Source organism: Cimex lectularius, unplaced genomic scaffold, assembly GCF_000648675.2.
Source record: "Cimex lectularius strain Harlan isolate CLEC.00 unplaced genomic scaffold, Clec_2.1 scaffold137, whole genome shotgun sequence".
Lineage (NCBI taxonomy): Eukaryota > Metazoa > Arthropoda > Insecta > Hemiptera > Cimicidae > Cimex > Cimex lectularius.
The window spans coordinates 1,031,159-1,054,040 of NW_019392687.1; the positions used below are offsets into that span (position 1 = coordinate 1,031,159).

The following is a 22,882-nucleotide window of genomic DNA, read 5'->3' on the forward strand; positions in this document are numbered from 1 at the left end:
GGGTGATTTTATCTTGGACTTTTTCTAAAAGAGTAATTTTTTTAATTATTGTTATTTAGAATACTATTATAAAGATTTAACACCATATTCACTCCACCATTTATCATTTGTATTACAACGACGTTTACACATTTTTCTAATAAATTGTGTTGCCAATTTACACTTCATGTCAACAGCATGCTGAATAATCAGTTATTATCTATTATATTTAAATAAACAATCTAATAATTAGTACAAACTTTAAAATTGACCTTTGCAATTAAAATGCTATGTAACTGCCATTCATCGCCTACGAAAACAGGTCCGGTTTGATTTAAATTAACATACCGTTCGTAGTTTGTCCAGCATGAATTTGCAAGGTCGATTCACACGTGTGCAATCTCGTAGCAACACGCAACCCACATAACGTCTATTCGACGGGGCAACAAACATTACCCGCAGATCATGATAACCGATAAGGAAATGCTCAACCGTTTAATTTTCAGACTAAAAAATTAATAATTTCCTTAGGGGAAAAAGTACGGCAAGAAAATATAAAACGTCAATTAATTTGAAATTTCAGTTTGCTTTATCTCTCTACTATTGTAAATTACAAACCAAATCACTGTAATTGGGGTATGTTCACATTAAAACTGCAAAAGAAGGGTGAAAAAAGTAACAAATAAAATAAAATAAATTGTTCAATAGGTTTAATGAATGTATAATATTCGTTTACTCAATGTGCAGTTTTGTCTCAATTAAATGGCAAATTAGGGATATAAGTAGGTGTGCCAAGACTCTTGTTTTTTTGGCTTAATTGACTAAAACGCGCACCGTATGCAGTAACTCTGTGTAAATTTCAGAGTCATTAGGTTCATCTAATCACTTTTTGTTAAATACTGTCTTTGGACCAAATTTGGCTGAGGTCTCTGATAACCCTTCTGTTCACTAGTTTCATAAGAAAGCGGCTTAAAATTTGATAGCTTAAACCCTTAATTATGAAGGAAAATACTAAGGTGCTGTGTAAATCACAGCTTCAAAAAAAGAGACCATTGACGGGCATACAATTTTTTGCATGTTACTCATTGGACAAAATTTGGCTTAGGTATCTGGAAAACCATCTGTTCACTACGTTTTCATAAAAAGGCGGCTTAAAATTTTGGAGATTAAACCCTTAATTATGACGGGAATACTGAGGTGTCATGTAAATCACAGTTTCCAAAAAAAGAGACCATTGTCAGGCATACAAATTTTTTTTTTCATGTTACTCATAGGACTTTGGCTTAAGTCTCTGACAAACCATCTGTTCACTACGTTTTATAAGAATGCGGCTAAAAATTTGGAAAGTTAAACCCTTCATTATGACGGAAGATCCTGAGGTGCCATGTAAATCACAGTTTCAAAGAAAAGAGACCATTGATGAGCATACAATTTTTTTTCTCATGTTACTCATTGGACTTTGGCTTAGGTCTCTGACAAACCATCTGTTCACTATATTTTATAAGAATGCGGCTAAAAATTTGGAAAGTTAAACTCTTCATTATGACGGAAGATCCTGAGGTGCCATGTAAATCTCAGCTTCAAAGAAAAGAGACCATTGACGAGCATACAAATATCATTTTTCTCATTTTATTCATTGGACCAAATTTGGTTTAGGTCTCTGACAAACCATATCTTCACCACGTTTTATAGGAAAGCGGCTAAAAATTTGAGAAGTTAAACCCTTAATTATAACGGAAAATCCTCAGGTGCCAAGTGAATCACACCTTCAAAACAAAGGAGATCATTGACGAGCACACAGATATTATTTTTTTCGTGTTACTCATTGGACAAAATTTGGAATAGGTCTCTGGCAAACCATCTCTTCACTACGTTTTATAAGAAGGCGGCTTAAAATTTGGCCACTTAAACCCTTCATTATGACGGAAGATCCTGATGTGCCATGTAAATCACAGTTTCAACATAAAAGACCATTGACGAGCATACAAATATTATTTTTTTCATGTTTCTCATGTTAGATAGATGGCCACAATGGCAAGCAATAGTACCCGGCTAGGTACTTCTATTCTTCAATTTGACAATTAGACAACATCTGGGCTTAAATAAGTCATCTGACCTGGCATAATTATGTCTAGTGAATAAGATTTTATCGGTTCCGTATATTGAAATTTATTATCAGTGTAATTGGTCGTGGAAAAATCTGACTTTATATAGTTTTTGAAAGATTGCCAGGCTGTATTTGAAAACTGGTTGTCATTGTGCAAAATATTATTGATAAGCTGCATAGTAGGTTCAAAACGGAAAAGTTACCATGTACCTAGGACAATAATTTCGTACGGTGTCATCGTTGTTCTCTTATCTCCCATGTAAAGTAACCCGGTAGGGCAATAAAATCCCGACCTTTTCCACGAGAATTTACAAATTTTCAATATTGGCCTGTTTACCCTTTATTTTCCGATTTAACGTCTGGCTGAGTTGCAGACGGTCCAGCGCCTCTTTCCGCTAGATAGATCATGTGATGTCGTTATATCGCACCTTTTCATGCTTCCCGGAAGCATTATTTCTCAGAAATCTAAAACCTGAGAGGAAACATTTTGAGATGTTGCAAATTTACATCTATGATTTTGCCCTTATTTTTACGGAGCATACCTTTCACCCCTGTTAGTCTATATAATATTTGATTCAAATTATTTTTGTAATACAATTTGTTTTTAAATAAAATCCGTACGTTTATCCCGTATTTTTTTGGAAACATAAACTTAATTGGGTTTTATTATCACATTGTCTATGTTGGTTTGTGCTTGTAATGGCATGTTTTGTACGTCATTTAGCGTAATTCCGCTATTCATTTTCTTATTTTTAAAATAATTATTTTACGCTTTCGTATTTACTTTAAAATAATTTAAACGCGTAAAAATCTGACGGAGTGGACGCATCGTCCAAATGCAAAACAGGCATATCTCGAGATAACTATGTAAATAATTTTTAAATTTAACGCTTAGTTTTTCATTATAGCAGGTAACTTGCTTTTTAATGTATTTTAATTTTTTTGCGTTCTTGTAAATTTTTTGTTAACTTAACATTTTCCAACTAATAAGCTTTTCGAAATTTTTCTTCTAATAAAGTTTATATTTTGTCTAAAGTAGTACAGTCCAAGCTATGGAAATCTGTAATAGAGAATCTGTGTTTGAATAAAACTTCTTTTAGTTCCAGCACGTTTATTTTTATATCATGGAAATCTTTTCAACTGCTTTGCAGTCATCATCAGCCTGAAAATTAAGTTGTAGTTTGTAATCTGTAGGCTGAGGTTGACTTCAAAGCAGTAGAAAAGCTTTCAATGAAATAAAAATAAACAGTGCTGGAACTAAAAAAGGTTTTATTTGAACACAGATTCTCTAATAAAGTTTATGTCTGTTTTTATAAAAATTAGACTTAATTCAGTTTAAATAATTGAAAAGAATGAGAATAAAATATTCTAATTAATTTGAACTATTAAGTAGAAGGTAAAAATTATTGTTGCTTAAGGGCTCATGCCAATTTTGGCTTATCTACTTAGGCTCAACGTAAAACATATAAATGATTATTCCAATGGAATATTACCCTTGTTATAACCCAGACAAATACTGAAGATGGCGAGAAGCTAAAAGCCGTCTGACAGATCAAAACAACAAGGATAGGCAGAGCAGGACGACCGAGCTACTAATAATAATTGTTGGCCAAAAGAATAGGAATAAATTATACTATTTAATTTCAACTTTTAAGTATAAAGTAAAAATTATTGATGCTTTGGTGCTCATTCCAATTCTAGTAATCTATTCAGGCTTAAAGACAATATAATCTGGTTAAAAATTACACAAATTGAATATAACATTGTTTGTAACTTGTCATTCACAGAGGTCGGTTTTTCCTATCCATACTGTTTGAACTGTGTGTCGGTTTCACACCCTACTTATAACCCTGAGAGTCGATGAAGATGACGAAAGCATAAGACTCGGCTGACAGACCAAAATTGCAACTAAAGGCAGACCAGAATGGCAGGAAAAGACGAAACCACACATTTTTGATTACACATGATATGTTTAAAATTAGTGACATTTTTTAAATCTGAGGGATGATAACCACTAGTCTGGTCGTTTCCGATCATTTTGGCCTTCTTCCTATTCAAACCGTTTGGAACTGCGGGTCAATTTCCGACGTTGTCTCACCCTACTTACAACCCTGAAAATCTGTAAAAATTGTGAGATTCTAAAATAAGTTTGACAAATCAACACTGGTATCAAAGGCAGACCAGGATGACAGGGAAAGACCAAGCTTCACATTTTTCAGCCTCCGGGCTAATGCCAGTATGTCTATAAAATTTATAAAATAAATAATTGGGCTCAAAGATAAAAAATATTTGAAAAATTATTCAAATTAAATACAATAATTTGGAAAAGTTATGAGATTTTTTAAATGTGCGGTGTGATGAACCTGTAGTTTGATTGATTCCGATCATCGTGCTCTGCCTAGAACTGTTTTGAACATTGCACGAGTTTGCTTCAGTGCCCCACCCTGCTTATAGGCCTGACTAACCCGTAAAGATAGCGAAATGCGTCCCGGCCAACACAATGTAATACAGGTCAGGATGACCGGAAAAGATCAAACTACAGTAATGCTTGTTTCTTGGTAGCTCATCCAATTTTAGTAAATCTACAATGGCAGGACATCAGTAAAAATTTGACAAAAGATATAATATAAAACCGTTTAATTTATTTTTTGTTAAATTGGAGGAGATTTTTCTTAAGTCGTTTCTAATAATTCTGTTCAGCCTATTCATATTACAATTAATTAAGGTTTTTAGTTGAGATAAAAAAGTCAATGGCACGAGCGGGATTCGAACCCACGATCTTCGGCTTCATACGCCGCTGCTCTACCACTTGAGCTATCGTGACCTCGATCCACTCGGACACCAACTTCCCATCTCAACCCCACCTTTTTTTTTTTTAATTTTCCCTCCTTTTTGCCATTTTTCAAATGTCGTTTAATCGGATTGGATTCTCGACGACAAATGAAATGGCCACGGAGAGCTTTAGTAGCTTTTTTTATCTCGACTAAAAACCTTAATTAATTGTAATATATTAATTGATCAGCGGACCACGAAATTAGTGAACCTATTCATATTGTTTTGAACTATGAGTTGGTTTCTTTCAGTACTTTACCCTGCTTATAACCCTGACCAGCAAGTGAACATGGCGAAATCCCAAAACGCGTCCGATAAACCAAATCTACAAAAATAGTCAAACCGAAAGACCGAAAAAACCAAACTACAATAATAATAATTTTTGCCTGGGTGTTTATTACAATTTTACTCGAACTCAACGTGAGAAATATTGTTAAAAGATTATACAAATTGACGTGTAAAAGCTGTCTCATCCAAGATTTTTTTTTATTTCCACGAGATGATGAACCTGAAGACTGGTCGTTTCCGATAATCTTTATTTGCCCATTGATGCTATTTGGTGCCTCGCCCTACTTACAACTCTGACAACCAATGCAGGCAGTGAAAGGCCAAAAGGCGTCCGAAGTTTTGCTAGACCGAAACGTCAATGAAATGCACATCAGGATGATCAGAAATGACTAAATTGCCGGTTTAACACCATGCAGACTTCTACAAAAAAATCTCAACATCAAAACAAAAACATGAAATTATATCTTTGCCTCATTAATATAACATCTCTATTATATATAAAAATGTGAATACAACAATAGCACAGAGAAAAGAAAAATTGAATAAATACATTATGTGTTTATGAATTGAAAGAGGAAAAAGTTTATTCAGTTATCGAAAAATAAACTGTCTCTTTCATACTGGAAGTACTTCAGGACTTAATTCCCACTTGGGCCTGCAGCCAAGCCATTCACAAAAAATGGCATAGCGGGTATTGGATCCCTTCCTAAACAAATATTCCTGTCAGCCTAAAAGGGTTAATGACAGGGGGTGGACGAGCCGGGCAAGTTGATCGAAACCCACGAAATAACATCCAGGTCGAACGCTAATTCGACTTGGGAATCGGCCGATCACCCGCTGATGATTAGGCTGTTGAAACGTCGGCCCACTCGGCACGGCAGAATCGAACCGAATTTCTCTCTGTGTTCTAACACGACAGACAATCCGACGTGATTACTCCTTTAGGTCAGCAATCAAAAACTAACCGACTAATTGGAACCAAAGTCAAGCAGGCTTGAACGACTCTGATATCAAAGTCCATCTCTCAAGTAATTATTTTTCTTTCATTTTCCTTATAATCCAACTTGAATAACTTTTACTAAAACTTGGAAATTATTACTTATTGATTAATAATGCATCTGTTTATCTAGCTCATAAAAAAATTTATCCATGGTCACAAATATCGTCTAGACCAGTGATTCTCAATCACTGTGCCGTCGCAATTTGTGTGCCGCTAAATTCTTAAAGTGTGCCGCCAAATTTTAAAAATGTATATAGTAAAAATTATAATGTTTTTTATTACGAGTAAAGTTTAAATCAAAGAAAAGTACTTACATATACGAAAATGTAACAATTATTAAATAATATAATTTAAAAAGAAAATGTTCATTTTGGATTAACATTAGATGCGACTATCCCATGATAGCCAAAAGTGCTTTAAAAATATTATTAGAATTTTTTACATCTTATTTGTATGAATTCGGATTTTCAGTATTAACCAACATAAGAACGAAAAAAAAGATCGAGACTGTTAAATTTAGAAGACAATATGAAAGAAGCATTGTCATTTTTACGACCAAATATAAATGAAATTACCAAAAAACATCAAGCTCAAATTTCTCATTAAAAGTAATCTTATTATTAATTTTCTTTTAATTAAGGTTTTTAGTTGAGATAAAGAAGTCAGTGTCTCCAGCGGGATTCGAACCCACGACCTTCGGCTAGATACGCCGCTACTCTACCACTTGAGCTATCGTGACTTCGATCCACTCGGACACTAACTTCCATCTCAACACCATCTGTTGAAATTTCCCTCCTTTTTGCCATTTTTCAAATGTCATGTAATGATTCTCGGCGGCAAATGAAATGGGAAGTTAGTTTCCGAGTGGATCGAGGTCACGATAGCTCACGTGGTAAAGCTGCGGCGTATCTAGCCGAAGATCGTGGGTTCGAATCCCGCTCGAGACACTGACTTTTTATCTCAACTAAAATCCTTAATTAATTGAAAGATATTAATTGGTCAAGCGGTCGATGAAAACTAGTGAATTTTAAACATATCTTTTTCTTTGTGTGCCGCCAAATTTTGAAATCGTTAAAAGTGTGCCTCGACAAAAAAAAGGTTGAGAATCACTGGTCTAGAAATCTGAGTGATGATAAACTTGGACTCTGTTGTTTTTCAGGCCATCCAGGCCTGCTGATTTGATTTGTTTGAGAGTTACGGCATTTTCCTGGCTTCATCAGGTGTCAGGGGTATAAGTAGGATGAGAAAGAAGGAATGAATGAATGAAAAACTTGTTTATTTACAATATAAACCGTTTATAACTGTTATGTATACAAAATAAATAGGGACAGGAAAAACATGACAATAAATAGACAATGCAAAAAAATCCGTCTGCCGTAGGTCTCCATGTTAAACCAAATAACAATGAAAATTCTATATGCATATAAAAAAAGAAAAGATATATATAAAACTTCAGTAATAAAATCAAAAATTAAATTCTTCTGACAGCTTGTATCAGTAGATCCAAGCCTGCCTCATAAGCCCATTCAAAGGCCTAGATCTTGGACCTTTCAAAAACCCAGAAGATTACCCTTTGCCAGAGTGAAGCAAGCGGATCTCCTCAAGAATTGAACACTGCCAAGAAATAAAAAAGAGATTCGAGAACGTGCGAATTGCAAAGCGAACGGAAGCCCTGCTCAAATCTATTCAACAAGCAGCTCAACCAAAGAGTAAGCTTTAAAAAATTGGGCTTCTTTAGGTGCGCTGAGCTCATGGAACGATCAGCACATTCGCTGCGGTGTTTAGAATTAATCCGAGTCAAGAGAGCCGAAATATGTGTACTCCAGTGATCTATTCCACTGAAAGGGAGAAGCCAATATTACATTTCGCGAACATTAATTTTCTTGCAGAGAACCAAGAAATCTCTAATAGAACTATTTAAAGTGGCGTAATTTTTGAGAGTTTCGAGTCTGGAGAACAAGTGTCTTCAGGTTAAAAAAGTGCAGCTTGAAAGCGAACACAAACTGCAGTTCGGCGGTAGTTTTTAAATAGATGAGGTGATTTGGTGTGCCACCTGGTAGAGAAAAAAATTTTCTTATGAAAAATCGCTGGATCAATATTCGACTTTAGATTTCGTATAATATGGCTCATAGCACGATCTCGATGAATGTAAAAAATTAGTAGAGTGAGGTACCAGTTAGAGAAACCGACCCACGTATCAAAATAGAATTGATAGGCAGACCAAGATGGTCAGGAACAACCAACGGACAACTGGTTTTATTAAGCAAAATTTGGTTGGTAGTCAGAAAAGGTTTGATGTCCTTCCATCTTCACTGCCTATGAGGGTTATAAGCAGGGTGAGTAATGCGCCAAAACTACCACGATATTTGACATTTCTTACAATAAAGTTCTTACAATAATTCCTGTCATCCTTAACAACCAACTTATCATTAACTTTCGATGACATTTTTATTTTGTATTTTATGGCATATATTTCTCTATTATTGGATGAAGAAATCATATTGTGTAACAATTTTGACGTTCTCCCATTTTCAATGGCTATCAGGGTTATAAGCAGGGTGAGTAATCTGCTCAAACTAACACGATATTTGACATTTCTTACAGAAAAGTAATTCCTTTCATCCTTAACATCCAACTAATCATTAACCTTCGATGACATTTTTATTTTGTTTTTTATGGCATATATTTCTTTATTATCGGAAGAAGAAATAGTACTGTATAATAGCTTTGACGTTCTCCCATCTTCACTGACTGTCAGGGTTATAAGCAGGGTGAGTCATCTGCTCAAACTAACACGATATTTGACATTCCTTACAGAAAAATAATTCCTGTCATCCTTAACATCCAACTAATCATTAACCTTCGATGACATTTTTGTTTTGTTTTTTTATGGCATATATTTCTTTATTATCCGAGGAAGAAATAGTACTGTATAATAGCTTTGACTGTCAGGGCTGTAAGCAGGGTGAGTAATCTGCTCAAACTAACACGATATTTGACATTCCTTACAGAAAAATAATTCCTGTCATCCTTAACATCCGACTAATCATTAACCTTCGATGACATTTTTATTTTGTTTTTTATGACATATATTTCTTTATTATCGGAGGAAGACATAGTATTGTATATCTATCTGTTGTTTTATTATCAATTATACATAGAATTTATTATTTTTTAATATTGGGTATTTTAAAAAATAAATTGCTATATTTCTAAATTTACAAAAATTGCGGATCTTTATTTTACATAACAATATATTTTCATAACTCATTAAAGGTTACATAGTTTAGCCTGAACATGACTAAACCTTCTCAAATAAAATTAACAAATAGTTTCACGAAAAGGGGACAAATCTGTGTTTTATCTCCTGGGGCCAACGTTGGCGGTGAGTACTAAGTGAATTAAAATAAGCTTTATCAGGAGACCCACTTAAGGAGATTGCTTTTAGGCTAAAGACCTAGTTGTGTAACACATGGAAATCTCAGCCGCCCCCGCCCTAACAGCGAGGCACCCCACGGTTTGTTCAGAAGTCTAATAAGTCTGGAAAAAGGCCGAGATAGAAACAAAGAGGGATTTCGTGCAGGGGTAACTTTCAAGCGAGAAAGCGAAGATGATATGCAACCCTGAAAGTCATCTTTTGAGGAATAAGCTATAAAGCACGCCTGTATTCACGTGCAGGATTATTCTTATGACGGGATTGAACACAATCCGGTTTTCCACGCAACACTTTTCTCCATGTCTTATGAATGATAAAGAAAAACGAAAACAAAAAAATATATATTTCTGTTTAAATTTATAAATTTTACATTGATGTTTTGAGATCAGGGATGATGTGAAAGAATGACAATTATTGCACTAAAGCTAAGAAAAAGGTACACCGCTAGAAAGAAACAAACTAAAAAGTTGTTATGGAATTTGCCAAGCTCTATCATGAATGTATCTAACCAGGTCGAAATTTTTTTGACAAATTTTAAATATTTGCATTTTTTGGATTTTCACAAAAATAAATAGTTCGAGTGCTGTGAGTAAATTTGTCACGAAAAATCGTATATAGTCAAAAAATCATAACTGAATATCTGCGAAAGGGTTGAGAAGAGGACCATAATTCATACGAACTTTTTTGTCGCATTTGAAGTGTAGAAGCACTTGGCAAACTTTGTCGTTTGAGTAGTGAATCGCTCTGTATACATATACATCATTCCCTTGAGTAATCTCCTACCGGGGGAATATTCTATTTCGATTATTTTTGTATTGTCAAAATTGAAAGGGTGATAGTGATCATGGCAATGTTTGGCGAGGACAGTATCCAGTACTGAAAACACCCACTTTGAGTGAGTTCAAATACTTTGATTAAATCTAAAATTTCTATATTGTGAACGTCATTGTATAAATTCATATTCACATCTTACTGTATTTGTATAATTGAAACAATGTTTATAAATCCCAAGCCCTGAAGATGATCTCAATAAAGATCGAAACGCTCGCTCGATAAAGAAAAAATATTTTTCTAAACTAACGTTGGCTATCAGACAGAATGAATGTAAGCTAAATAGAATAATAAACCACTGTTATAATATTATAATTATTTGATATCATTATTCAAATTTACAGTTTTATGGTGCATTTTTGGAATTTAAGAATGTTAATTAATCTTAAATTATTACAAATATAGAATAACTAATGTTTCAATCCTTTTAAAACTCACAGCAAGTTGTTTTGCAACGATCCGGAATTCGAGCTTTTAGCTCATCATCAGGTTGAAGGAGGTCTACAATCACGTCTCTCGACATGAATTGCAAGTGAACCCGCCGATACCCCCACCAACGCGACGTTCCAATGAGAAGCTGGTTTTAATGCCGCTCAATTTTCAAGTGCGAAAAGCGGGAATTATAACACAAGTAAATATTATAATAGTAAATACTGTAAGAAATTAATTATAAATTAGTGATTAAAGATAAAAGATAAAAAAATTAGAATAATACCTTAATAATAGATTATAGCATATAGATCATTCGCATAAAATATCGTCTACATAGCGTTTCCAAAAATTTGACAGATTTAATTAATTTGTAGTTTGATTTGAAAATATTTTTTTCGAAATTATCCATGAATTTTTTCAAATCAAACAACAAATTAAATAAACCTTTTCATTTTTGGAAACGCTATGTAGACGATATTTTACGCATATGGTCGAGATCATTTGAGGATCTCAAAGAATTCCTTCAACTAATTAATTCCCTACAACGTAATATAAATTTGACATTGGAAATTAACACAGATGGCTGTTTGAACTTTTTAGACTTAAAATAGTCCATAATAAACAACCCAATTGAAATAGACGTATATAGAAAGCCCACAACTACAGACACTATGATACCAGCGGATGCTTCCCACCCATGGTCCCAAAAGGCTGCTGGTTTCATTTGGCTCATAGATCGTATGTTAAAACTTCCATTAACACCTGCCAACTATAAAAAAGAATTAGAAACTATTAAAACCTTAGCAAAAAACAATGGGTATCTAGAAATATTTATTGATAGGATGCTAGCTAAAAGAATTAAAAAATTAACTTTAAAAGAATCAACAATAGGACTCAGCCACCCCACCATAAATGAATCATTAGGTTTCCGTTGCTTGCCATACATTGGTGAATTATCAGAAAACGTTAGTAAAATTTTTAGACAAGAAGGTTTTAAAATAGCTTTTAGAAGTACGGGTTCACTTAAAAACATCCTCTCCAAACCTAAAGACAAGTTAGACTTGGCAAAAAGCGAGGTTTATCAACTTCATTGCGACATTAAATATATAGGACAAAGCGGTAGAGAAATAAGAACGAGAGTTAAAGAACACTTGCCTAAATCGAACAAATTTTCAGGAGTTAAGGACCATCTAAAAGAAGCAAGACATAATTCCAATTCAAATTTAAATGCAACAGTGTGGCATAATTTCAACAAAGGGAGAGAACTAGATTGGTTTGAGAAATTTGAAATTAAAAAATGGAAAATTGAACATGGAGATAAATGTGTTAATAATATAATAGATTTTCATCTACCTCCCATTTTAAATATGTACATAAATAATATGAAACGTCAAAATAATTAAGTTAATTATTTTAATTGTTATTAATATTATCATAATTTAATAATCTATTATTAAGGTATTATTCTATTTTTTTACTTCTATCTTTAATCACTAATTTATAATTAATTTCTTACAGTATTTACTATTATAATATTTACTTGCGTTATAGTTCCCGCTTTTCGCATGTTCAAAATTGAGCGACATTAAAATCCAGCTTCTCATTGGAACGTCGCGTTGGTGGGGGTATCAGTGGGTTTACTTTTGCAATGTAGGTCGATAGACGTGGTTGTAGAATTTCTTCAACCTGATGATGAGCTAAAAGCTCGAAATCCGGATCGGTGCAAAACAACTTACTGTGAGCAGGAACTATCTTTTTTCTAAAAGGATTGAACACCGCACTCACTCCATCAGTCATCAACTAAAGCTTACTCAAAATGCTCATTATCAGTGAATTTTTAAATTAATTAGAAGCTGTCATTTTTATTGTTACACTTGAAAAAAAAATCATATTTCTAGCATTTTGTTGAATCTGAACATTTTCAATCGTTCGTCTCATCCTTTCTGGCCAGTGCTATAAATATGTAAATGTCCCGGTGTATTTATTCAAGGTTTTCCTGCGCCCGGCCGTTCGTCGATCCATCCTCTCTTTCACTGTTATTTTCACGCTAAATTTAAGGGCCACGCCAGTCGGGAACTTTTGATCGGTCAAGTTGACATCGCGGAGAAGCTTCGATAGACTCCCGACGTCACGAGAACGGGCGATTTATCTTACAGATGCACGGGAAAAAATCCCGGTCATTACAGCCCCCGCCGTATCGTCACTATTTCTCGACTTATCTCTTACCGATCAATCAACTTTTATCTTTATTACGTGCACAGACGATCGGATGAAAAAATGAATTGTCACCATGAAACTTTAAGGGAGGTGGTGATCGGCCGACCATCTTGTGCTTGGTTCGAAAGAGAAACTGGAAAAAACGGTGTAGTTTTCTGGTCTGGGCATCCCGTAGTACGTCCCATGGTGCAGATCAAGCTATCATCATACTGCTAAACGAATAATATCGAATACAAAATAAGTTAATTCGGACCGGGTCTTGAGAGGCATCAATAGCATGGCTACTCGATGATCCTCTAACAAGCTAACCCTATAAAAACAAGTAATCACACTCACCATCTAAAGACAATGACATATCCGAATGACACACAAATCTAAAGAAAGATAACCCAGTCCATCGCACTTCTAATCAAAGAAGAGAATACGCCCTGTCATAGTCATACTTTGCTGGGGAAGAAAATGAGAATGAGATGGAATATTACGATAAAATGTGTAACAACGCTTTACACTCGAAACGAGTGAATAAAGAGATCATTGAAAAATAATTAGCGATTTTTTTTATTACGAGTGAATGAGACATACTGCTATAACATAATGCGACTAGACTTGGCACCTGACATGAAAGCAGTCACCTTGACGAGTGTCTTACCCCAATCCCATGTTGTACAGATGTTGGAACTGTCCTGCTATAATTTGTAGCTTGTGGTGACTTGCCACCTTCTCAACGAAAGCGGCACTTAACGAAATTACCAACAATTAGAACTGCCAGAAGGTTCGCCGATGGATTGCGCCACACATTACCAGTTCAGATTGTTTTTTTTTTTTTTTCTGTTGTAATCATAAATTATAAATAAGAATATAATAGTGGTTGGTAACAATGTAAATTAATTGTAATTGTCAGTTGATTGTAAATAGAGACATAAACGAACTGTACAAAACTTTTAAATAAAGAAAAACCAGAATCCAAGGTAGCCACTTCCCGCTCCTCCAAAATCATACCTCCCAAATACCTCTGGCTACCAAGGATCCAGAACACAGCTTTTGTAAAAGATAAAAATGCCATTCACTAATTTCTATCCATCGAAAGAATGACTGGTCTTTCGGACTGGCGTGAGAATTCGGCTCAACCACATCAGCTTGAGATACATCTCGCCCGTATTTTCGCCGGCTCTTCTCAGAGAGCCAATTTACGAGCCACGCATAAGTTTGAGCCACTTTGAAGACTAGAAAGGACCCACTGGTCCTACGAGCTCACCATCTCTGGGGTCCCGGGTACAGTCGGACAGATGGAAACTCTGCCTCTCACTCAACGGTCCTTTTAGGGCCAAAAGCCTCCTCGTCGGTTCTACAGAGCCTACCGCTTAGGAGTGCCCTTCTCGCCTCGAAAGGGGTCTTGTGCCGTACAGCTCACGGTCGCGGGCTTCCCGGTAGGGCTGAACAGTTGGGACCTTCCTGGGTACAATACCGGCCCATGTGAGGGCCCGCAAGGTTCAACGGCGACTCGGAAGGACCCCATAGCTGATTCTGGACGTCACTGAATTTACAATTGAATGTGTCAATGTTCATAGTCTACCCTATCTCTCACTGAGTAGGGCGGCAATATCAAAATAGGTATTCCATCAGATCTTCATCTTCACTCCATGAAAAATCTGAATCTAAAATACTCATTTTGAGTTTTAATCACTTCACGACAAAAATCACAAATAGTAGGCAGGTGGATCAGGTTATCCGTAGTTTAAGTTTTATCTCTTAACTCTGAGGGACCGCGGTAGCCGAGTGGTTAGCATGAGAGACTCTCACGCCGCGGTCGTGGGTTCGATTCCCACCGTCCCCTCTAGCCCTTTTTTCACGATAACCCCCAATTTGAACACACAAGAATTCGTACTATGGCTAATATGCAAGATCATAAGGCCAATAAAATAAAAAAAAATCTCTTAACTCTAGAATCACTTTAACTTTCGGTTAACGCTACCTGGCGTAAGATAAACAGCTTAACCATCTGCTAGAGTTAGCTGAGGAGGAACTAACCGACGGATAAATGTGGAACATAAACCGGCCCTAAATTAATTTAAAAAACATTATGTATACAAATAATTTCTTCAAGATGAATTGTCCTATTATTGATTTTTCTGTGTGACTGGTAATTTGTAACCGTTGCAGAATCTTCCTTTCAGCTGGGGGTCCTTTATCACAGGTAAATCAAGGGTCGATTGAACGCCGCCCTCTATATTTTTGCTGAATACCCGGCATCAACTTTCAGGATAATGTATTCTTTCACGAAGACGAGGAAGCTGCTTATTAAGGGACCCGTCTCCCAGTTTTCCAGTCGGCCGGTTAATTAAAACAAAACGCGATCATCAAGCAAATTGTCGAAATCCGATAAGGGGAAATAAAAAGCGTGGTGGGTTTTTCACTCCGCCCCTCCACCCGGGTCATTTCCATTTAACACCCGGCAGTTATTATGGATACTGCAGCCAAGCATACGTGAAAAATAATTGATTTCTCCTATATTTTGTAAAGGCGAGAGTTAAACGCGCGGATAAAACCACATCATAAAGATAAATCATAATTTTTCGTGTATTTGTAAAGGTTTCATTAGGTTGAGATAAATTTCAAGGCTTAATAGTTAAACATCAGCACAGATTTCAAAATGGTAATAAAATAAATGCTAAACTTTGACCTCAAAGGTGTTCCAAAGTACATTTGCATATACCAATCCTTAGAATGACTAAACTATAATCCTCCATTGCATATAGTATTGTAATATTGGAATTCTAGGAAGGAAGTTTAATCTCTTATGAATAGAAGTTTGCATCTTCATTTTATTCAACTCAATATTTCTTTCTTTTTTAGTGAAAAAAGTAGATAAATCGCTAATTCCTAAAAAGTACAAATTGGATTGTTTTTCTAATCATTACCTTTTTTAACTTCACCTAAATGCAATAATAAGTAAAAATCTTTCTGGCAGCATACGAATTCCGCGTCGAAAGGACGACTTTAAAAGGCCCGTATACATGCAATGTTATTGCGCAATAATTGGGTTTGTGCAATAAAGTTGATTTTGTGTAAATGATATTCTAGGGCGGTCCAATATTTAGGTTAAATTTGATATTTCTTATGTAATATTGAAAATATTGTACCGTGTACAATATCGTATTAGTTTCTGACAACTAATTAAATATTTAATCGAGCAATGTTGCAAAAAAATTAATCACAATGAAAACAGTGAAATCATGAATATTTCCTTCACCCCTACGTGGAAAACCCTTCAATCTAATTCAATAATATCCTTCTTTTGTATTTCAAACCAAGACAAGCAACTAACTTAGAACCCCACACACATCTTAAAATACAAGACTTGATAAGACGATATTACTTGCCAAAATATCAAACATGACACTGGCTAACAAACAACTTATTTACACTATAGAAAAACTACTTGGCCTTAGCATTCAGCAAATTTAAATTGGTCAATCAAACATCTTTAGAAAAATCCTAAATGTGTATGAAAATAAAGAATGAAATAAGAAATTTTTATAACGAATCTTTCTCCCAATGAGAACATCTTTGCACTTATCATAGGCCCATTTTAATTTTCAAATTATATCGCAACTACCTTACCTAGAATTATATTACAAGGAACTGACAAAACATATCTTTCAGGTTGTACACATTCAAATTAATTCAAGGGTTTCCATGACAATTGTTCAGTTTCAATGTAAAGAACTTCATCCCTAGAGACAATTGTAACTGAAAATGCAAATAAAATATTACACGTGCAAATTCAAACCTGGCGGTTCTTTATACATATTTGCATAGTCTAAATTCGTCGTTTATTAAATCATTAAAATGATCTCGAAGACAAGTATTTGTCATGAAGAGTTCCATTTCTCAGCTTTGCATTTGTTCAGACCGTTTTATGTGGAAGAATAATTCGTATCCTTAATATATTCACTTATTTGTTGTAACGATAAATTTATTTATATGGTGGTTGTATATTTTCATAAATATATCTGATTTTCCTCGGGGGATACAGGTTTCAATATTAGCTTTGATACATTATATGTAATATTATATGGAAAAGTAGCTTCTCAAAAGGATCCTTTCATCCTTATACATCGCATTTGTTTTGTATAAACACAAATAAAATTTTGAAATTTTCAAAGATTAAAATTTCTTAATATAAACCAATATAGGACGGTTGAATAGACTCCTTATTGAAAATATCTATCGCTAAGTTTTGGTAAAAACTTTAAAGCAAAGAAAAGTCCAATTCGTTAGGAAACACATCTAGAGTAGAACCATTTCCTCACACTTCAACAAGGCTCATTTGAATTCATGGCTATGTTATAACTTATACGGAATGAATAAATAAAACCCTCCACGTGAAGTTCTACTGAAATCTCGGATAACCTGATTCCAAGTATATTCCAGGGGTTTCCGGAAGGAACCACCGCAAGAATATACCACTAATGCCAAAACCAAAATACCTCTGACAGAATAACTTCTTAATTATCCGAAGGTCTCCTTGCAGTGTATTTTTGTTATCGTTCAACTGATTTTCATATAAACTCAAGGTACGTCGCTAAAGAACAATAGCATACATTTGAAATAACATGTTTTTAGTTCGGACAACTATTTATTAATGTAAATTATCTGTGAAAATATTCTATTTAAAAACTTTTTTTTAAGTAGTTAATACCGGCTCGGCTTTTGAAACGGAAAATTCAGAGGATTTTTTCATGCATCTTTTTCACTGATTTCTCTCTCTCCCCCCTCTTTCTCACTCTCTCCATCCTCTCACTCTCTCTCTCTCTCTCTCTCGCTCTCTCTCACTCCTCAGATATCGCCACTCCCACTCCATACTACTCGATGTTCCTCGACGTTGGCTCAAAGCTCCCAGTCACGCTAATAAATAACTTTCAATCACCATACATCGCCTCTAACCGAAGATCGATATAACACGAAACAATTCCAAAAACTCCTATCTCCTAGCCTTGAACAATTTAGAGGTGTTTTTTTTCTGTACTACGAAAATAAATCATGTTTAATTTATTTACTCAGACCTGATTCACGTTAATAAATTGTTCACACTTCAGAAATCATATTCGCATCTCGGCGTACTCCATACTCTCAGGGTGGGTTTAAAACTCCCCATTCGCGCTAATAAATTATTTTCCCTCGCCAAACATCACACTTTCACTTCAGGTACTTAGTACACCTGGAATGATTCCAAGCACTATTCAAGCTAATAATTTACTTTCGCTCTTACAGATCACATTCTAAACCAAGAGTACTAGATATCTACGGGACTGGTTTAAAACCTTCTATTCACGGTAAGAAATTGCTTTCTCTCTCTTTACATTACTCTTAATACTTATGTATTTGAAATCATTCCCTTATTCACGCTAATAACTTACATTTATACCAACAATGAACTCACTGAACATAAATACAAAGTTAAAATCAGCGAAGCCCTCGACCACGCAAAACGCAGGACTCCGTACTTCATCCAGAAGGCTTGAACTTTTGTACATTATAAATTATGCTTAACGCTAAAAAATGGGCACCGACGCAGTATCTTTCTCGCCAGCAAGTGCCCTAGTCTAGTATGACCTACCTGAAGTAGGTTCTTTCTTTTCTCGACCGGCCTCTGCCAACCATGAACCAGTGTTTGTCCGATGAAATTTGGCAGAAATCTGCGTCAGACTTCCTCATTTATCTATGTCGGTGTTCGTATCCAAAATATTGCAGTTTTGGTCAGTCAGAAAATGTCGGCACTTTGCCATCTGAACTGATAGTCAGGGTTATAAGTACGGTGTTAGGCGCCGACAGTTGAAAGCAGCTAAATGCCAACATAAACAACACTAAACAAAAGATCATGTTGGCATTATATTATCCATGAAGTGTGCATTCAAATCTTAATACAACAAATAACACATTTAACACGATAATAATTGTTGGGTTTTGGGATGAAAAGAAAAACACGAGACACACAAGTATCACTATATTGCGTCGTACAAACTTGCTCTACAGGACTAACTAAAAACTGAGGTTACAAAAGGGTTGCAATAATTTACATTTCTAACACCTCCCCTTAAATTATTGTCTTAACAATTAAGTACAATTCAGGATAAAACTTAAACCAATCCCATCATTTTCACAAAATGTACATGTTTCTCTCTATTTAGAGGCTTGGTAAGAATATCAGATAGCATTTGTTCTGTTGGTAAATAATTTAGCTTAATTAATTTGCCTTGGACACTTTCCCTTATAAAATGGTATCTTATGTCAATGTGTTTTGATCTTTGACTGGTTACATTATTTTGGGCTAAATGTATTGCACCCATATTATCACAAAAGACAGTGGTAGGCATAGTCTCATTTGCTAGTTCTTTAAATAAGACTCTAAGCCACATGGCTTCTTGAACTGTACAACTAAGAGCCACATATTCGGCTTCTACAGTACTTAACGCTACTGTTCTTTGTTTTTTGCTAGCCCATGAGATTAAGCCTCCCATATATTTAAAACTACTTCCACTGACAGAGTGTCTATCATTATTTTTGTTGCCCCAATCGGCATCACTAAAACATAACAAGTTAGAATTTTCATTTTTACTAAATTCTAACTTTAGATCACTTGTTCCCTTGAGATATCTAATGACTCTCTTAACTGCCTGCCAATGACACTTGAGTGGGTTGTTATTGAATTGACTCAGACTATTGACAGCAAAAGCAATGTCTGGTCTCGAAATTTGTGAGACATACAGAAGGCTTCCAATAGCTTGTTGGTAGGGCACTGAATCATTGCACTGAGCACTGTTAACATCACTTTTCACTAGTTCTCGTAGGATGATACCTGGTTCCATTGGTGTCAACACGGGGTTAGCCTCTGACATACCAAATTTTTCAATTATCTTCTTGATATATGTAGTCTGATTAATCCACAACTTCCCCAGTTTTCTATCTCGAGTGATGTTCATACCAAGGCAGTCTTTAACTTCACCCAAATTTTTCATAGAGAATTCATTTTCTAATTTTTGAGTCACACATGTCTGTAGGTCGCATTGATTCGAAAAAATTAAGAGGTCATCAACATATATAGCTATTACTATCATACCATCGGGAATGACTTTGAAATAAATACAGGGATCAGCCTTTGATTGCTGTAGTCCCAATCCAGTCATCACAGTGTGAAGTCGTTGGTTCCAACATCTGCCACTCTGTTTAAGGCCGTACATTGCTCTTTTCAGGAGCCACACTTTTCCTTTTGGTTTATTCTTCATTTCTTCAGGTGGAATAACATATATCTCTTTATCTATTTGTCCTTGCAGATATGCGGTTTTGACATCCATGTGGGTGATATTCATGTCTTTCTTTGTTGCAAGAGCGAAGAGAAATCTCAATGAGGGATACTTCACTACAGGAGAAAACGTCTCTTCGTAGTCAATCCCCTGTCTTTGGCTGCAACCTTTCACCACTAGCCTTGCCTTGTATTTTGCTTCTTCTTTGGTTGATTTTTTTAACTTGAACACCCACTTTGTCCTTAACGCTGTTTCGCCCTTCGGCAAGTTTGCCCATTCGAACGTATCATTCTCAGCAAATGAATTTAGTTCTTCTGACATCGCTGCCTCCCATTTGGCTGCTTGTGGGCTCTGCCTTGCTTCCATCACTGTTGAAGGGTCGTCGTTTTCTGAAAGCAAATATACAAAATCTGGATCAAATTTAGGCTTTGGGGTTCTTTTCGTACGTCGCACTTGTTCCTGGTTGATCTCCAATTCTTCCTGTTGTCCCTGGTTATAGTGTTCAATTTCGTGACATTCTTCACTTTGATTGTCCTGGGTAATTTCCTGCTCGTCATCACTGACAATCTCTTCCTCATTGTGAATGTCCGGAGAATGATATATGTCTTTGATATTCTGTAGCTCACTGTTATTTATCATTTTTTCTTCCAGAAATATTACGTCTCTACTAATGGTTACTTTTTTTGTCACAGGATCAATTAATCTATAGCCTTTAGTATTTTGGCAATAGCCGACAAAAATCATTTTTTCTGAGCGGGGGTCCCACTTTCTTCTTCTTTCTTTTGGAACTTGTACCATGGCTTCACACCCAAATATTTTCAAAAACCTTAAGTTAGGCTTTCTTGAGTACCATGCCTCATATGGTGTCTTATTTGACAAAGACTTGGTAGGACTTCTGTTATTTAAATAAACTGCAGTTGAGACTGCTTCAGCCCAATATTCTTTGGGCAGGCCAGCATCTTGAAGCAAGCACCTTGCCTTATCAACTATAGCTCTGTTTGCCCTCTCCGCCAGACCATTTTGCTGTGGAGTGTATCTTACAGTCCTTTGGTGTTTAATTCCCTTTTCTCGAAGAAAGTTTTCCATGTTCCGGTTAATATACTCCATTCCGTTATCCGATCGTAATGTTTTAATTTGAAGATTCATCTCATTCTCTACCAGTGCACAGTATTCTTTAAAAACTTGTGTAACTTCATCTTTGCTTTTCAAAAAATATATCATTGTGTATCTTGAATAATCATCAATAAGGATAAAAAAATATCTGTTGCCTCCTATGGATTTGGTCTCCATTGGGCCGCATAGGTCAGTATGCACTAACTCTAAGGGTTTCTGTGCTCTAAATTTACTTCTCTTGAATGGTAATCTGACATGCTTCCCTTTGATACATACTTCACACGGATCATTTCTTACCATGAGTTTATCAATACCATAGGTCATGTCTTGTAACATAGACATACTTTTTCTGTTTAAGTGTCCTAGACGTCTATGCCATAAGTTGTCTTTTGTTGAGACAACCCAAGCTCGTAGATTAGTTGAGGTATCTAGCTTGTAAATGCCACCCTGTACTGACGCTGTAGCTATAAGATCATTATTTTTATTGTATATTTTCCCTCCACTTTCATCAAATATGACTTTATTGCCCTTACTGGCTATTTTGCTAACAGATAATAGATTAGTGGCTATGTCAGGCGAATAGTGTACCTCATTCGCTGTTATTGGCTCACTGTTACCATTAACTGTCACGTTTATGTCTACACTCCCGACCGAATCCGTAGTAATATGATCGCCGTTCGCCGCGTAAATGTTCACTGCCGATGATTTAGGGTTTCGCAAATCCTTACTTTTTGTCAAATGTACAGACGCACAAGAGTCTAAGAACCACGAAACACAGTCACTATTTAGTCTATTATTTGACTTTAAGCATGCTAAGAAAGCATCTCGGCCTTTCTTTCTTTGATTATTTTCACTTTTTCCGCGAGGATCATGTTTATTTCTGCAATTTGCCGCGAAATGTCCGACCCGGTTACATTTAAAACAACGAAAGTTACGTGTCGCAGGTTTGTTTTGATTCTGGTAGTTTTTCTAGCAGCTGCTAGGAATCGACGACTTTCCGCCGGAAAACAAAGCCGTATCTGCAGGCCGAAATTGGCTGCTGTTTGACTTAACCTCTTGCAATAACTTTATTTTGATTGCATCACCTGTAATCGCAATTCCCGAACTCTCCAATCCCATTATCATTGGTTTGTAATCTTCTGGTAAACCAGCTAGAAGAAGAGTACCAATCCATTCGTCTGTAATGTCGAACTTCACTTCACGTAGGCGTTGGGCCGTAGACATTATTTTATTTACGTACTCTTCCATAGAATTGCTGTCTTCCAATTTTGTTAAGATCAATTGCCGTAACAATCCAACTTTTCTTGTTAGTCCGGTGTCTTCAAATAATGTTTGAATTGTGT

At 35.6% G+C, this 22,882-nt stretch overlaps 2 protein-coding genes and 1 non-coding gene across 4 annotated transcripts in view; all 3 read right to left on the reverse strand.

Moving 5' to 3' along the window:
• The window catches only part of LOC106664828 (ras-related protein Rap-2a), a 297,001-nt gene that overhangs the window by 260,216 nt on the left and 13,903 nt on the right, over positions 1–22,882 (reverse strand). The window lies entirely within an intron of this gene.
• Trnah-aug lies at positions 4,838–4,910 on the reverse strand. The gene has a single exon. It is a non-coding gene; the product is annotated as a tRNA-His (tRNA).
• On the reverse strand, positions 19,088–21,904 carry LOC106664782 (retrovirus-related Pol polyprotein from transposon TNT 1-94). Its single transcript, XM_024225788.1, has one exon. The coding sequence runs from the start codon at positions 21,879–21,881 to the stop codon at positions 19,263–19,265; it is 2,619 nt and encodes an 872-aa protein (XP_024081556.1). The 5' UTR covers positions 21,882–21,904; the 3' UTR covers positions 19,088–19,262.

Coding starts and splice junctions, on each gene's coding strand:
- LOC106664782 (XM_024225788.1), bottom strand. CDS start 21,881: ATGTCTATGTTACAAGACATGACCTATGGTATTGATAAACTCATGGTA.